This window comes from Rhinolophus hipposideros (genome assembly GCF_964194185.1).
Source record: "Rhinolophus hipposideros genome assembly, chromosome: 4".
In the NCBI taxonomy this organism is placed as follows: domain Eukaryota; kingdom Metazoa; phylum Chordata; class Mammalia; order Chiroptera; family Rhinolophidae; genus Rhinolophus; species Rhinolophus hipposideros.
Window position 1 is genome coordinate 50,087,909 of NC_138050.1, and position 17,409 is coordinate 50,105,317.

Consider the following 17,409-nt stretch of genomic DNA (forward strand, 5'->3'; position numbering starts at 1 on the left):
TAGGCAAACAACCCTGAGACAGAAGCTCAAGTGTGGTCTGGCTTGGCAATATCGGTTTGAGAGTCACGGTGTATAGGTTGTATTTAACCCAAAGAGGTAGAAGAGGTGCCCCAGGGAGATAATCCAGACACCCAATGAAACAAGTGCTGGGCAACCCTCTTACTAAGTAAAGGCCTGCTCTGTTTGTGTTACCAGAAAAAGTCACACGGAATAAAGGCTCCATGGCAGAGCCCCAATGCACACATATGTTTTAGATGTGCGCAATGCACCTGCAAACAACGGTAACTGTTATTAAGCTCCAGGTAAGCTCAACATGCAGTACATTTGTTATCAGCTCCAGCTTTGGCAGAGTCAGACTCAAGGTCCATTCCAGCTCCATTACTTACTAGCTGTTGCCCTGTTCAAGTTAGTTAATGTCCCCCAGCCTCACTTTCATCATCTCTAAAGTGTAAAAAGTAATTCAGCTTCAGGTTGGCTGTGATTATTTAAGGATATAACATATTTAAGCATGAACTCAAGCTCTGATATACCGTCAGCTCAGTAAGTGCTAGCTGGTGCTACTTTTACAGGGTAGCGCTGTCCAAATGTCAGTAATTATACATTTTCTAGTAGTCTCATTACAACACCCAAAGAACAGGTGAAATTAATTTTAATGTATTTTATTTTACCCAAGATACCCAAAATATTATCATGTCAATATGTAATGAATATAAAATTATTAATGTGGTATTTTACATTATTTCCTGCCTACCAATTCTTTGAAATCTGGTTGTTTATGCTCCTAGCACACTTCGATCCAGACAAGCCTCATTTCATGTGCTCAACAGCCACATATAGCAAGTGGCTACCACCCTGGACAACACAGCTCTAGACCCCTAGTTATACCCAGCAGGAAGAGGAGGACTATAATTCTTTCCCTCTCTAAGAATCACATTTTGAAGTGATTTTCTGATCTATTACTGAATTAAATCCACACTTCTGGTGTTTTTCAGCCCCTTCTACGTTAGACTTAAGATTACTAAGAGGTAGACAGATACCTGGGGTGCACAGTACCAAACATTTTAGTGATGTGCTTTGAAAAATCACCCCAGTGGACTGTAGAGGCAAAAATGAACAGAGGACAATGAAAGCACTGGTAAGTGGTAAGCCAGGACCGTGTAAAGGAGTAGAGGGGTAGACATAAGACATATTGATTTAAATGTTTAAAATGAAACGTATTGGACTAACAAATGAACTAACAAAACAAACTCAAGGAGACATTTAAAGAGCCAAGACAATGACAGTCTCCAAAGCCGCAGCTTGGCTAGGAAATCGAGCAGAGAATAGGTAAAGAAGAAAGTGTTTAAAGAAAAAGCAGCCCTTAAGTGAGCCCAGTACAAGTTGAGTGGGGGCAGGGGCAGGAGAGGCAGGGAGCACAGGCCTGAAAGGAGCAGAGCACACAGTGAGGTGTCTCAGCAAACAACAGCCAGGGGCTAGTAGGTTTGCAGCCTAGACACCTCTGGGGAGCAACTGCCATGATAACACTGCCGGGACCATCTGTGGCTTTATCTTCAGAGACAGAACAAGAAGGAATATGGAGAAGTGTTGTCTTTTTAGGGGAAACAGGGATAGAATCTCAAAAACTTTCCTTTTTTGTAGAAAGAAGAGGAACTAGCTTAGTGCAAACTATGTTTTTCCAAGGGTTACATTTAAGGGCGTAATAAACATTTCCCATGAATTACTGATAGAACTTTCATTGTGTGTATTAGTATACATTTTTTCATGATCATTTAACTAATAAACTAATACCAGTTTGCTGAGAGGTAGATTCAGAACCCTTCAAAGGAAGAATTTAAGCAAAGACACGGAAACAGCCATCTGAAGTCATCACAAGGTGATCAATTCAGCAAACATAAGAAGCCTACAGTCTTACAAAGAGTCTGGGCCATTAAGTCTAGCGGAAAGGACCCTTCAGCTCTCACCCATCCCCCAAATCACCCACCACGTCAGTGTTATGTCCAAAGGGAACATGGTGCCCAAGGAGGCCCAGTTATATCTGACAAATTCTGACTAAATAAAGCAAGGAGACCAGTTCAGAAAGTTAAAGGCATTATGCTTCAGTTTGCGCATGTTAGTTGTTGAAGGAAAACTTCTAGTTTGGATATTGTAGAGTACCATGAAATCCAATGGATCTGGACACCTCCTGGAGGTGTGACCTTGCATATCTCACTTCTCTGATTCTAGTTTTTTTCTGCAGAAGTTTTGTGAAGACGAGATATAATGTGTGTAAAAGTGCTTTGCATAGTGTCAGACAAAACAGGTATTGAGCTAATAGCTGCTATTGATAGTAACAATGATAAACGAGATACTCATATTTATTTCCAAGTCATTATAAAGGCTAAATTGGAAAAGGTTTTTCACAAAAAGCAGTATAAGATAAAGGTTACTAAACTGAATTCCTTTTGAGTCTGTGTACGAATATATACCAGCATGCGAGTAAGATTCATTTTCTCCATCTTTGAAACTCCAAATGATTTTATTTTCTTTAGTTTAATAAAAAAATGAGGAGAGACTGGTCTTGAATACCTGTGTAAGTGACCTTGGAAGCTGTGGCTTTTTAAAAAACAAGTTAGGTATTCATCCATGACAGAATTTGATGGTGGTGGGGAGAGGGCGGGAGTGTTTAATGTGTGCTTTCCTATGACTGTGTGTGTATATACTTTAAGCCTTGAGGTCTAAAGAGTTCCTCCCCCATGGTCTCAAAAGGCCCTCTTAAGCTACCAAGGGATTCCTTGCGTCAGGAAAAAAATACATCTGAAAAATTAACTCACTGAAAAATTAGTGTTAGGATTTTTTTCCTTACAGCAGTATTTGTATTTTAAGAGGGAGTTTCCTTTAAAAAAAAAAAAAGATAACTCAAAGAAAAATCTCTTAAAGTCTAAGAAATGCAAACACAATTCTATAAAGATACTGAAGCAAGGACCTTGTATGCTCATAAATAGAACACCAGGTATTTGTTACAATAAGGAGGAGAGAAACGTTCCTTAAAACCCCTCACATCAAACTCTACAGTTGACTTTTTACTTCAGCTTAAGGTCAGTCTGGTTTCAAGTAAGAGATCTACTTACACAACCCCAGGGCAGTTGCTGTGTGTGTGTGTGTGTGTGTGTGTGTGTGTGTGTGTGTGTATGCGCACACGAGTGTAGACTTCAAGTTGATAAATTGCACTATTCGAATCTCAGTAACATTTAGGGTGAATCTACCAAATTGGAACTCACACCTGGCTTGCTTCTGACTAATGTGAAATGTTAAAACAAGCCGGGAGCCATTCTCCTCACACAGTCACAGAAGAGACGTAGCTAAGTTTACCTTTCTTTGGTCTGGATTTCACTGGCAAGGACTCCTTTTTTTCCATTGCTGCTTCTCTTTCTTTCCATCGGCGGATCTGTTCCTCCCTCATCTTGAAGAACAGGATCTGTTTCTGTTCTTCGCTGAGCTCTGCCAGTAGATCAGGATCTATGTACATCTCTGATAGTATCTGTTTCAGCATCTTTGCAGGTCTGGAGTCTTTTACACCTGTGGCAAAAGTTCTTGAAAATGGCTTCCTGGTGTGCCTGCACCTGGCGGGCACTTGGATGGCCCTTCTCAGAGACTCCCTGCAGTCCCGAATGACTGGGACAGTATTTCAGCAAACTGGCTCTTGGTCCCCTGCACCAAACATCCTGTCCAAAATGCCGTTCACGAACCTGCAGAGAGCAACAACCAAAAACCAGGCAGTATTAAAATGTGTAAACGCTGGGCAAGGACAGGCTTATGAATAAAGCTTGGAGGAAATATAGTATCGCTTTTCAGTTCAGGGGAAAAGAGAAGAAAAGCTGAGGCACGCTTTGTTAAACATTTGTGTAACCTCTACCCCGTAATTTCCAGAGATACTTTATCAACAAAACAAAACAAACCCTAACTTTATACAGGTCAATCTCAGGGAAACAAAAAAATTAAGAGGTTTGGCCTTCTCCCAACCAAGCAAACGTATTATTACTTCAGAGCGTAACAAACCACCAACTGTATGGCTGAGAAAAGAAGTAAGAAAAAAAGGCACAGGAAGAACTTAAAAGACTCTTCCCAAACAACTTATTTCAAAACAACATACTATTTTTGAGATTACACAGAATTACCCACCTCAAACCAAACTAAAACAGAACCATGCTCAAGGAAGGGAAAAAGAAGAAATAAAAATTAGACCACAATGCAATTTTCCCATTTCCCCTTAAAAGCAGCACTGAATAAGCACAATTATGTACTTTCATCCACACAGAAAGATAATGCAATTTCCAGACAACCCACTAGAACCACGAAAACAATGCAGGTGCAGGAGAAAACATTCACGTATATTGTGGACGTTCACCAGGTTTTAGGTGTACCTCTTCCAGGTAACTTAATGTAATAAAATCTAAATTTACATACCTGATAAACTGGGGGAATGGAGAGGTATTAGGTTCATCACAAAGGATCCTTGCTTTATAGTTTATTAGGGACTCCTTTAAAAAGCAGCCATGGACTGGTAGACATGCACAAGTGGTTTCACAGTGGTTCTGTTTGAAAAGGGTGGTGGCAATTTCACTAAGGTTTCATTCTACTCTCCACATTTCTGTTTGGTTGATTTTTTTTTTTTAATAGCAAACCTTCATACTTTTGGAATCAGAAGGAAATTATGTTTATATGTTTACATTTCCATTCTGGGGGAAATAAAAACTTAATTTGTTTCAATATGATAGGATACATGACAAAGCTTGCTTACTGAGATTTTTCAGGATCATCTAAAATCTTAAGAAGTGAACTAATAATTTGGTGTTAATAATGTCTCAGTAATCTCCCCATCTACCCAAGCCCTCTCAGATCGCATGTCTCCAAACTAAGTTAACATGCACTTGACCTTCAGACTAGTCACCAAGCCTCCTAGTTCCTTCACTTTGTCATCCACAGCCAGATTGTGAGAGTCCTCCAACCCCTTGGGAGTGTCCTTGGTCTCCCCCTCTTCCTCCTCTTCCTTGCAAACAACTTCTCCATTTACACCAGTGTTTTGAGATAGGCACGTTCAACAGCTAAACCCCAGAGTGGTTTGCATACATAGCATGTAGTTCCATTCACTAACTATTCATTGTGTAGCAAGGACCTTTATTGAGGCTACAACTATTCTTGCTATCTGTATCCTATAATCTCCTGCGGCAGTCAACCACCAGAACGCAAACGGAACACAAATATTAAGAGAAAATTTAAAAAGAATTAAAAGTAGAGTCTGCCTCCAGTTCAGTCAGGCAAGCCTATCCCCAGGCCCCCCTTCCAACCTTTGTATTTTGCTTCAAAGGCTATCAGAGCCACAGAATTGATGTCCTGTGATGCTTTCTCAACCTTTGAATTCTAACAGCTTCTCGAAGAGTGGGGCCCACTAACTTCACACTAAAGGAGAAGTTTCCAGATGCTGCACTCTTGTCTGTACATGATGGGAACCAAAGGAAGAATTGGTTTCCTCAGCATACTTCATTCCAGTGCTGAGACGAAGTGGTAAGAAACCGAAGTCAATGACTCCTTGACATTCCAATGAACGTCTTTCTGCTGGCCCATTCCATGACTCCAGATGGTTGACTTTCACAGAAATAAAACATGGTAGAAAATGAGGAGCCTAATGAAGCCTGAGGCTTCTGCTCTGTGCCCCATTTTGAATGGGGTGAATCCTAGCAACAGTGATGACATGGGTAGAACCTAAACACTAAGATCCTGGAAGTGCGAAATTCACAATCTTCCCCTCTCCCCCACCCAGAATATTCCTGGTAATAAGAGCTCCTATATTCACTGTGCCAGCCGCTACCTTCAGCACTTTATATGTATTAACTCATTTAATCTTCACAATAGCCCTTGGAGTTCAATCCCTCCCTAGACCCATTTCACAGATGAAGATGGGAAGTGACAAAGCCTGGCAGTCTGGCTGTAAGTCGGCTTGACTATATTTCAACAGTACAGTGGAGTTTCTTTGTGAACCCAGAATCAGATCATCATCAGGATGTGGTACCACCCTTGAAATTTCCAAAGGAAGACCAGCAAATTCTTGCAGCAATGGAAATGCTTAACTGAAGGTGTATATGACACAGTATGCCTCTCTGGCAGAAGCCTCATCCCGGTAATTGTAGATTAACTTTAGGGGAGTCCAGGTGTTGAAAAGACCCCACATGGGAAGAACAGCAAGGAACTGACTGTCCTACTGGCCCAGGTGTGGATGTTGTTTGCTCACTTTTTTCTCCGTTTCCCCATTCACATAACCACTAGGAGTGGCACAACTGTGAAGAGTTCCACAGCACCTCTGTGATGCTCAAGTTTTCATGGTTTTAATATTTTGTTTGCCTTTTGTAGCAAACATGGATTTTTAGCATTAAAATTAACTAGTGAATCTTGAGGGAAACACACTGGCTTCCCTGTGTCCTAGAATACTTGGGGACTCAGCTGACAACTGTGGTGGTCAGGCTGCTGAATAATATGCACGCCATGCTAAGCCTGTTGATTCCTACCAGTGTGAATGAACTCTTTCCTCCCCTACGCTATGAGATGGAACACTCAAACACAGCACAGGGAGCTCACAGGACAACCAGCAAGGGACCCCAGCCCGGACTCCCAGCTTTGTTCTCATGAGCTGTGTAACTTTTGGCTGTTACTTCACTTCTCTGAACTCAGTTTCCTCATCTGTGAAATGAGGGCCTGCATTGTGAATCTTTATAATTTGAGGACTATGCCAGATAATCTATGTGAAGTTACAGAGACAACTGAAGCCAGGGTAGAGGAAATAGAAATGAGGAAATCAATCAATCATTGTTTTTCTCACTTTCACTCCGACAGGACAATCATTGCTGATACTGATTCAAATTCTAATGACTTTCCACTAACATATCGAGTGCATCAAACTTCCAGTTATTCACGATCCAATAAAAGGAGAAAGCTCAGCTAACTGGTTTTCTTCTACAGTACTTTTCTTAAGAGAGAAATGACAAGCCACAAGCCCACATCTGCTATTTATTCCAAAAATAAATGTCTAAAGGGTCATAGGATCAGCTGTTTTCCAGGATAACACAGATTTGGCCTGACTCACACCATTCACAGTCCTGTTTTACAAAACAAAAATTGTGTTTTTAGTGACTCTGAGATAAAATAATAATAATAATAATAATAATAACAAAATAAAAATAAAAACCCAACCTGAGATACAGCCTAAATCATAAAAAGATTGTAATCTGGACAGTATAACTTTAATGTTTAAAATAGAGTTTGAATTTTAATTATTTTAGTACAGTCAGCTCTGTTTTCAGATTTCCAGTTATCTTACTCAACTTTACCTTATTAATCTTATCAGCAAAGGGGCCATGTTTGAGGATAGAGAGAATTACCAGAGGTGAGAACAATTTGGTAAGTTTTGTAAATATATACCATTCTTCAGAAAGTTGAAAGTACTGCACACACGGATTTATCTAGAAAATTCCACTCACATGCCAAATCTATGCCCACATATGCTTCCAGTTATTCATTCCCTTCACAAATATTGTCTCTAAGTCGTTTCTATTACACAGGCAATCAAATAAAAGCCTTTTAGGAGGTGAGGAGACTAAGTTCAGAGAAAGGTGCCGTGCTGGCTTCGTCCCTGTGACCCTTGGGGAAGGAAAGACAACTCTGAGAAAACTGGAAAACTCTGTAACATGTCCCGTCGTCTCCAAGGCCACCCCTTTGGGGCGCCAGCGGGAAAACGGAGGGCAGGGCCGGCCGGGTGCCCCCTTGGTGGAGGCAGGTCCTCGGTACCGAGCTGACGGGGTCACAGTCCGAGTCTGAAGCAGGGCTCGGCCCTCGGCTCCCCAGCGCCACCGGGCACCCTGGGTGCTGCAGCGCCCAAACCGTTTCCCGGACTCTCCTGGAAGGAGGCCCCCGGGCGCCACCCACCAGTGCGCGCCTGCTGGTCAGCGGGGCAGTGGCTGCCGCGCCCGGGCTCGGGGCGCCGTCGCGGGGCCGCGGGGGGCCGGCTGGGGGGGCCGGGGGTGCCGGGGGCTACTCGCAGGAGTCCAGGAAGTGCAGAGCGGCCCAGACCCCCCCACGCGGCCACCCCCGGCCGCCCCACTCCCTCGGGGCGGAACCTCGCCGGACCTGCGCGCACACGCCCCTCGGGGACCTGCAGCCCCGCCCGCGGCCCCAGGACCGACCTGAGGCCTCTCGTGCACCCTGCGGCCGTCCCCCTCGGGGCTCCCCCTTACTGTCACCGTAAGCCCCCGGCCCTCCCGGGCCACCGATCGCGTGCCGGCGGCTCCAGACACCGGACACCGGACACCGGACACCGGCCGCCCGCCCGCGGCGGCCGGGCTGGCCGACCCGCCTCGCACCTGAGCCCGCTCCGGGCGCGGCGGGGGTCGGGGGAGGGGCGCGGGCCGTGGGGACCCAGGCCTCGCCGCCCGCCACCCCCAGCCCCGCATCCTCCGCTCTCCCCCTCGGGGACCCCCGCCTCCCCTCACCCCCCCAAAAAAGAAAATCTTCTCCGGGCCTCCCTTCCCGGCCTCCCTCTCCACCCTGGCACATACCTGCGAAGGGCCCTGGGCTCGCCTGCCAAGGCGACCCGCGCACCCGCCACGTCCAGTTGGGCCGCCCGAGCTGTCGGGGAAGGGAAGGAGGGACGGGGAGAGGCGCCCGTGAGCCGCACAGGCTGGCTGGACAAACACTCCGGGGAAATGTTGGCAAACAGCGTCCCTCAGCCCCGGCCCGCCCGCTCCGCCCCACCCGCGGCCCACATGCTGGGGTGACTGACTGGGTGCTCGCGGCCCCACCCGAGCCGCTGGACACGCTCCAGGGCCGGGCGGCGGCGGGGCCCGGCGGCCTGCTGCCTCCCAGGCCAGCTGTCCTGGACGCACCCTGGCCTAAGGGGCGGTGGTCGCAGGCCAGCCTCCTCCACCCCTCCCCCGAAAAACAACCACCTGCAGTCTGCGATGGCTCGTCCTGCCATCTCGGGTCCTGGGGAACTTATTAATATCAGCGGCCCTGCCCCATCTCCACCACAGAGCTCAAGGTTTCTTGCAAGGTGGAGCCTGCGGAGGCGGGCAGGCCCTTCTCAGTTACACTGAGTCCCGCGGGCCAAGCCTGCTCACCTCTCAGGTTCTGCTCCTTCGTCTCTGGGAGCTTACTTTTTTTTTTTCTTTTTCTTTTGTGGCCATTAAGTAAATGATCAAACTCTCAGGCACAGGTACTTGCCAGTACTGGTGTGGCTTTGTAGGACGGTATCAAGGAGGAGAAAGGCTGGAAAGATGGAGACTAAAAACAAAAGCGTTCAGGGAAAGAGAATCAAAGAAATCTGGAGGAAGGGTTAAGAAGGTCAAGAATCTTGTAAATTGCAGCAAGAACAGGTTGGGGTGGTGCATGAAGGAAGAAGTTGACTGAGGACAGGAAAAGGAAGTCTTGGAAAAGTGGAGAAGAAGCAGAGTAGAGACACTGGAGGGCATGTCCCATTGAAGAGGAACATTCAGAATGTGTGGAGAGAAACAGCTTGATTTGGAGAAAAACAACTTGATTTGGTGAACCCCAGATCGCAAGGGTTGAGAAGAGATGTAATGAACATTGAGCATTCAGTCTTCCTCTCCACAGCCTCCCTATAAATTCAGGAGCCTGACTTGCTCTGTTCAAAAATGAAATTTTCTCATTCCTAGCTTCTCCAAACTTCAGAAGACACTCAAGTTGGGCCGCCCAAGCTGTTAGAAAGAGCCTTGGGGCAGAGATCAATCGTAGAAATCTAGCTGTTTAGGAACCAATCTAGGGATCCTATCGGGAGAATTTCTGGTTTTGGTTTGGTTCCCACTGCTTGTCAAATGGGTGGCCTGTGGGGTGTTTTTTTGGCTGGAGTATCATTTGCCCCTGGTTAGCCAGCTCAAAATGAATTCTAACACTTCGTGGAGTGAACAGTTGAAAAACTATAAAGGGTGGTTCATCAGCCAGTAAAAATTTTAAAGGACACTGATAACAGCCAGTGTCCTTTCTCCACACTCAGTCTCTTTCCATGTCCTGACAAGTCTCTATAACAGCTACTAATCTCTCTGTTCTTTGGTTTCCTCCTCTAGATAACAGCAGTGCCTACTGCATTAATTTGTTGTGAGGGTTAAATGAGATAATACATGTGAAATGCTCCTAACAGTTCCTGGAGGCGATAAGTGTTTAAACATATTAGCTTATATTATTTCACATCACATACTGTAATTTCAAGTTACCACTTTCTACTTATGTTATGGATTTTGTCTCTTCTGGTACCTAAGCTCCAAGTCAGCCTCAGTGATCCTCACCTCCTAGTATAGTAGACCCCCCTTATCTGAGGGGGATACATTCCAATACCAATACAGTAGGTATGCAGTTCGTGTTAGTTGAATGGCTGTTAACAGCCCAAATGAATTCAGACTGTACACACATAGTACAATCATTCACTCGATTTGGAGCCCAGTATCTCTTTCCTTTCCTCTCATGTTTCCTTCCCATCCTTCTTTCCTCTATCTGTAAATATCTCCCTTCTTTTCCTCTTATTTCTGTAATTCTTTCTGCATCCTCTTCACTTTGTCTCCCCTCTCCACTACCATGTTCCCTTTTTGTTCCCTTTTTCATCTCCTGCCATTTTCTTTTTCAATTGGCGTAATCTGGAACAGAAAATGTATTTTTTTCTTAATTTCAAACGTAAACATTAAAATGTTTTTTATTGCTTTAAATATCATCAAGCGGCTCTGTTACTACTTATGAGGCCCTGATAGCTTTCACTCCTTTTGGCCCAGTGCTCTCAGTAGATAACCTTTCCCTGCTCCATGGTCTAGGATGCATTGTGAGGAGGATTGCTGCCTTCACATAGTGGCAACAACACGCCTTATAGAATGTGAGGTAGGGGAACCAAGCCTTGGCAGGGACAGGTGCTGAGTATCTACTGCTGGCTGGCCACTGGCCATGTGTGATGGGTGTCATGTATGATGGGCGTCACCAGTAGATGTGTTCATGGGGTGCCCGAATACCCATGCAGAGCCAGCATTGCAAGAGAAAGGCTAAATCTCTATATACTACTATATGCTATATACTAATTTTTGAAAGTTGTCCTTTTACTTTTCATAAGGTTGATTTGTATTCAGGTCCTACAGAAAATGAAAGTTACCTTCAGAGTTTTTTTCTTATAAAAGAAAATGGGATAAACACAAATAATATTTTTCTTGCCATATTTTATCTTCAGCATCAGAAACGCAAACCACATTTTTTTTAATTCTTAGAGTTACGTTATATATTTGTTCCACAGTGACTATGAAGTAGATATGAAAGAAAAAGACTAAACATTTCAACGTTATTAAAAATTGATCAAATTGCAAAATAAATCTGTCAAGTCATCATTCATAAAAAAACATTTACTGAAAGTCTTCAGTGTTGTCACTTTTGTGCCAGCAGTTAGAATTGATTTTGAGCTATTTTCATTTCTTTGTGACTCCCTACAGGCTTTTATTTTTTTCATCTTCATAAATATCAAGATAAATTATTGGTCTTTACATTCATCTTTGAATTAATTAGATTACTCTAATTCGTGATGGTTTTCCTTGAATTACTTTTATGGAATTGTTTCCTCAAAATCCATGGTCTGAGTTACTGAGAAGACATCCCTCGTATTTTTGTGTAATGCAGTGTTAAGCAGCCTGTAGCCCACAGGAACTGCTGACCCGAGGCTTGTGGATAGAATTGGGCAACCCCTACCTTAAGTGACATGGGACATCTGTGAAGAGCCTGTGATAGCCAATACTTTTTTACCCATCAAAGCTCTGAGAAAGGAGCAGAAGCAAGCTCTTTCTAGTATTCTGGCATTCCTTGGATATTCCCAGGGGCAGCTTTGAGTAGGCCTCCTAACGCTAATAAAACCAAAATCTCATCTCTTCTTTATTACCAGATTCAGAATCAGGTTTTGATTTCCTAACTTCTCTCTTATGTACAATCTTTGTAAAAAGTACACAAATTTATTTTAGTTTTATAAGCGTTTATCACCAGTGAGCACAGAAGTAGTTCTCAAGTGTGTAGTAAAATAACCTAGGAAGATTTAATGTTTGTCCCTTTGCCCCTTTCCCCAAGAGATTCTTATTTGGTTGGAATAGGATGGAGCTCAGACATCAACATTTTTTCAAAGCATCCTAGGAGGTCCTAATGTATGGCCAAGGTTGGGAACCACTGAGTGTGTGGAAACAAAGTTAATTGGTTATGGGAAATTTTGAACGCATAGTAATAGCAGCCCATAGACTTTACTAAAATAAACATGAAACTAGATGTTCATCTTCTTGGTTCTGGTCTTGAAATAAGTCCCATAACCTTGTCCGGGGATGGATGTTCCACCAAACCCAGACTATCATTTAATCGGGTGAGAATTAAATGTAATGCATGAGATGACAGTGTTTGGCTCACTATGGCTGCCCAATGTATCTATGATTTGCTACTTTCCTTCCTTTTACTGCTACCTGAAAACTTTCTTTTATTTTTTAAATTAAACTTTATTGGGATGACAATTGTTAGTAAAGTTACATAGATTTCAGGTGTACAATTATGTATTACATCATCTATAAATCCCATGTGTGCTGAAAACTTTCATAACTGAGTTATGACACTCAGATGTTCCCTCTGGCCTTCTAGTTGAAGAGGGCACTTCCCTCTGTGGCCCAAAGATTCCCTGCCCACACCACATGGCTCCAGGTGTTCTTTGTCACTTCCTTGTCTCTCTTGGAGGTGGCTTTACTTCTGTCCCCTAGAACTCCTGTCCTCCCCACTTCCTTCAGTTATAGTCTTTGCTTGAAGACTCTTCACTAACTGGAAGTTGAAGTTCATTCAACCCTTGGGTAAAGTAGGACACTTTGTATCTTCCTCTAGGTGTACCTTTAAATAAGAGTCAGGTTATGGCCTCAACAGTGCATGCCAACAGTGCATTGTTTAAGTTTGAGACAGAGAATCGGTTTTTATTGGCATGTTAGTATTTCAATGACAAGGAAATTTGTACAGTATCCAGTGTAGTGGAAACTTATGGCCAATAAATGACAGATCATGCTATACAAATAGGGAAATATGAAAGAAGGCAATCTCCCTTTAGAGAAAGGAGTCTATATCTATTCAGAATTTATATAACCACACCTGCCCCTCATTGAGAACGAACACTACGTCTCTGCAAGTCCTCATTGAAAGACAATAAATCTAGACTAGAAGGAATCTGGACATTATTTGTACCTCATTCTATAGCCGAAAAAAACAACGGGGGAAAAGCAAGGCTAACCACCACAGAGCTAGTTAGTGGTATATCCAGAATTAGAACAAGGAGTTTCTGACACATAACCTTGACAGTTGTTATACTATGTTAAATGAACTAGCTCATTTACCTTACACCAAATTCAGGAGTTAGAGTGAAGAGAACCATTACCTGTGTTCTCTGCTAACATAAAGCACCCGTTTCTTGCTGAAGAGGCAGACAGACACTGCCTTCACGGCTGCACTAGTGCAAGGCCCGATGCGGGGTGTACAGGACTCCACTCCAGTTTACTCACAGCGCTTGGATCACAGTAGAAAACCTGCAGAGACCACATGAAGCTTTCAAGGCCCCTCTGGAGGAAACAAAGCTGAGGCTGTGACTCAACTAAGTATAATAAGCAGGTATTGATGGAACAATCAGTCAGTTCCGAGTGTTCACTTAGGTCAAATCCTGACCAGATGGAGAAGCATAAGGAGAAGGAAGAAGAACAGCAGACGGAACAGAGGAATCAATACCAGGAGTATAATGAGAATGCAGGTGATTTCTTATTTCTTATTGTATATCCCCCTCATCCCTAATGAAGGACTAACTACACAGAGATGGATTTCTGAGTACACAGATCAAGGCAAAGAGTGTAGCATTCCCCTGATGTACTCTTATTGTGGTCTGAAAATGCTCACGAGGGAATACTTGTTTTTTAAATGTTCATCTTGATTCTACTTAGATATTATAGTTAGAATGGAATTCTGTTTTCTTAAGCTCCTCCTAGTATTTCCTAAGAGTTACATGTTTGTATCATGAAACTTTTTGTTGGTAAGGCAAAAAATATAGACAGAATTGGGGGAGCCACTTCTGGGATAGTTAAGAATAGAAGCCACATGTGGCTCTCCTCTTCCTTCTCTTCCTGCTTTTCCTTCTTTTCCTACTCAAATAACATGTTTAAAATCTGTAGGTCTGTGGTTTCCATTGGTAAAGTGAAAAGGAAATCAATGATTGCTTCTGCTTATTTATCAAACATGTAGTAAATTCCTGTTATTGCTGGGAGAGGGGAGATAATGAAAAGAAACAGTCCCTGATGGCAATGAGCACAATATATAAAGGGGGAAAATGCCATGAATAAAAACAATTATAATATTTTTAATAAAGGAGTAGAAAGTATAAATACCACAATGGCCACAGAGACAAAAGTGTGAGTGTTCAGGAGAAAATATGTTACATTGACTTGCAGGAACCTGCGTCCTATCTATGACAAGCTCTGATAGTTATGTAAAATTTATCTCATATTCCCTCCATCTTCCCATAGCTTATTGGTAAGGAACTGGTGGAAATTCATGGGGCAGTCCCAGAGGCTCTTGGGATTGTCAGTGAGGCTGAACACATAATAGGATTGTAAAGCTCTAGGATTTTAGGAACATTTTCTTAATTAGAAATTTTCAGTCCTCTGGCCTGATCTTTCCAGGTGTATCAGTTATCTTTTGCTGCATAACAACCACCCCCAAAACTTCACAACATTAAACAATAACACTTTAATATTTTTCATGGATCTGTGGGTCGGCTGGATGGTTATTCTGCTGGTCTTGCCTGGGCTCACTCATGCAGGTCAGCTGGAATCTGGCTGAAATATCTGGGCCACTCCTTACATGTAGCCTTTCACTCTCCAGGAGCCTAAACCCATTTGTTCGCATGGCAGTGGCAGCATTCTAAGAGGACAAGTTCCAATGTGTTATAGCACATGTGTTGATGTTCTGCTGGCTGAGGAAAGCCACATGGCCCAATCCAGAGCCAAACAGGAGGGACTATACAGTGGCATGGATATGGAAGGTGTAACTCATTGGGAACCATTCTTGTAACAGTCTGCCACAGAATCTAATACAGAACTCTCTGGAATATGAACAGTGTGTCCAGGGAAGCTCTGAGTTTATTCCCCTGTGCCCTGGCATGGCTTGTTTCTCTGCAGAAGTCTGGCGTGGAATGTCTGAACAACTTATAAATTAGAATAAACCACTGTGGTACTTGCTACAAAGACCTTCCTTTCTTTCTTCCTTCTTCCCTCCCTCCTATTTCCCTCCCTCCCTCCCTTCCAAGATGGACAATGACTTGCCCATGCAAACTTAGGGGACATTAAACACTAGAATTCAGGTCTCAATCTAATGATGTTTGTACAAACAGCCTGTCTCCCTCTCTATCTTCTGTGGATATGTTTTCTCCAGTTTCATTTACTTTAAACTATACATTTGAGGGCTTCTTATCTAACATTTTATATGATGTTCAGTGTTTATAATTAATTTATTTAAAATTTCCTTTAGTTTTCAATGGTATGAATGACCCCCCATTACTTCATAATTTCTCATTTCTAATTTTATTTTCACTGTGTTTGACATTAACTAGTAGAGACGCTTAGGAGGAATGGCCCCAAACCAGATCTTGCAGCCTGGAACCTTACATTCCCAAAACTATGTTACCTCCTGTTTATTATTAACTTCAATTTACCTTGTTTTATATGGTATTTTGACTATGAGACTATGGTCTGATATACGATACTTGGGTTGTTTTTTAGAAAAGAGGTGATCGTTTCACATCAAACAAACCTCAACTTGTTAACTATAAGTGAATTCAGAGTACATTTTTAATAGATTTTGGTTTTTTTTAAGCCTAAGGGTATAATTTAACAAATAATAGAGTGCCAAATAGAAGCAGGATATTGAGTACTTCTTTTGGTTGTGCCTTTCGTATGAATCATAATTTCCCAGTGTGTAATTGTTGTACGGAGATAAGTTAGGCATCTCTGGAAGCCACATTAACGCTCTCAGCTTGTGCTAATCCGATTTAAACCAGGAAGTAACTTGGGCATTAGGATACCAGATTCCTGAGCAAGTCGCATATTCCTTGTTTTATACATAAGGTTCAGGTTAAACAAACAAAACAAAATCTGAATATTCATGACCTACCTCCTGAGTGCTACTGTAAGTTCCATGAGACACCTATCACCCACTCATTGACTTTGAACTTCATCATTCTCACCAACATTATACTCATATTGTTCTCCTCACTTGTCATCAATGAGCAAATTATTGTTCAGGCACAAGTACATTTGAAGGGAATGGAGGGAAGAATGAGGACATCACAGAAAATAATGTCAAAGTCTTTCGTTAACTCCATGAAGCTATTAGGGTGCAGGGAGGGAAGGTGAGTTGGTTCCACTATATTGCCTTTAGAAATTTTGTTTGATTTCAGTGCCACATTTCAAGATGACATCAATCACAACCAATTGTAGTTTTTTTCAGAGAAGAATGAATAAGTTAAGTGAAGGATAGTGGAAGGAATTGGGGATGATTAGTCTAAACAAAAGAATGCTTTGGGGTATGTAGGAACATCTTCAAATGTCTGAAGGAGTCTCATGTGGTCTCAGGTGTGGCTTAGTGAGTTCTGAACATTAGTCCTAGACATACCTTAGACAAAATTAGACCATTTGAAATTTGAGATCAGTTATTGCTCATGGTACATCTTATCTCTTTGTGGTAATATCATTTACCAAATGAAGGACAACAGAACCTTACTACAACCTTCACCCTCTCCTGGTCTGTTTCTTTATTTATTGCTACACTGGGTTTTGTTAACATAAAAAATGGAAAGCCAAAGTGAGAGACAACCTACATTTATTTGTGATCACAGAATTGCAATTCAGGGGTACAGATTCAGGCAGACACCCAAATTATGTTCCTAGCACAGAGTGAAGGCAAGGGGTTTTTATGAGAAAAGGAAAGGAAATGATTACATGGACAGGAGAAAGAAATTTCTATTGGTACTAACAAGTTGAATTATTCTTTTGCTATACATGGCCGATTCCTGAGTCTATCTTCAGAAAGTGTGTCCACAATCAACAGACTTTATAGTCAGAATGCCTGCTTTCTTGTTAGTTTTACAAAGTTATTTGTATGACAAAGTTACTTTGCCCCAGCCCAAAGCTTATTTTGCCCATTTATGTCAACTTTTCTGTTTTATAATCCTTAGTTCTGGCTGTGTCTCCTTTCTAAAATATTGTCACCCACCACTGCTGTTTCTAGTCTATTACCTCCATTTTGTATTAGAGCTCATTCCACACTTTTAGACTATTACATTAGGCTATACCA

At 42.6% G+C, this 17,409-nt stretch overlaps 1 protein-coding gene across 2 annotated transcripts in view; it reads right to left on the reverse strand.

Annotated features, from left to right (window-relative positions):
• Window positions 1–9,173, reverse strand: part of SH2D4A (SH2 domain containing 4A) — a 55,380-nt gene extending 46,207 nt beyond the window's left edge. Inside the window, exons 1-3 of one of the 2 annotated variants that reach the window (XM_081045991.1) lie at window positions 8,973–9,148; window positions 8,583–8,652; window positions 3,349–3,725 (exon numbers count right to left, since the gene is read on the reverse strand). In XM_081045991.1, coding sequence (XP_080902117.1) covers window positions 3,349–3,529 — 181 coding nt within the window. In that variant the 5' untranslated portion in view covers window positions 3,530–3,725; window positions 8,583–8,652; window positions 8,973–9,148. Of the gene's footprint in view, window positions 1–3,348; window positions 3,726–8,582; window positions 8,653–8,972 lie in introns of both variants that reach the window. The other variant, XM_081045992.1, reaches the window with a different exon arrangement.
• Window positions 9,174–17,409: the final 8,236 nt, after the last annotated feature.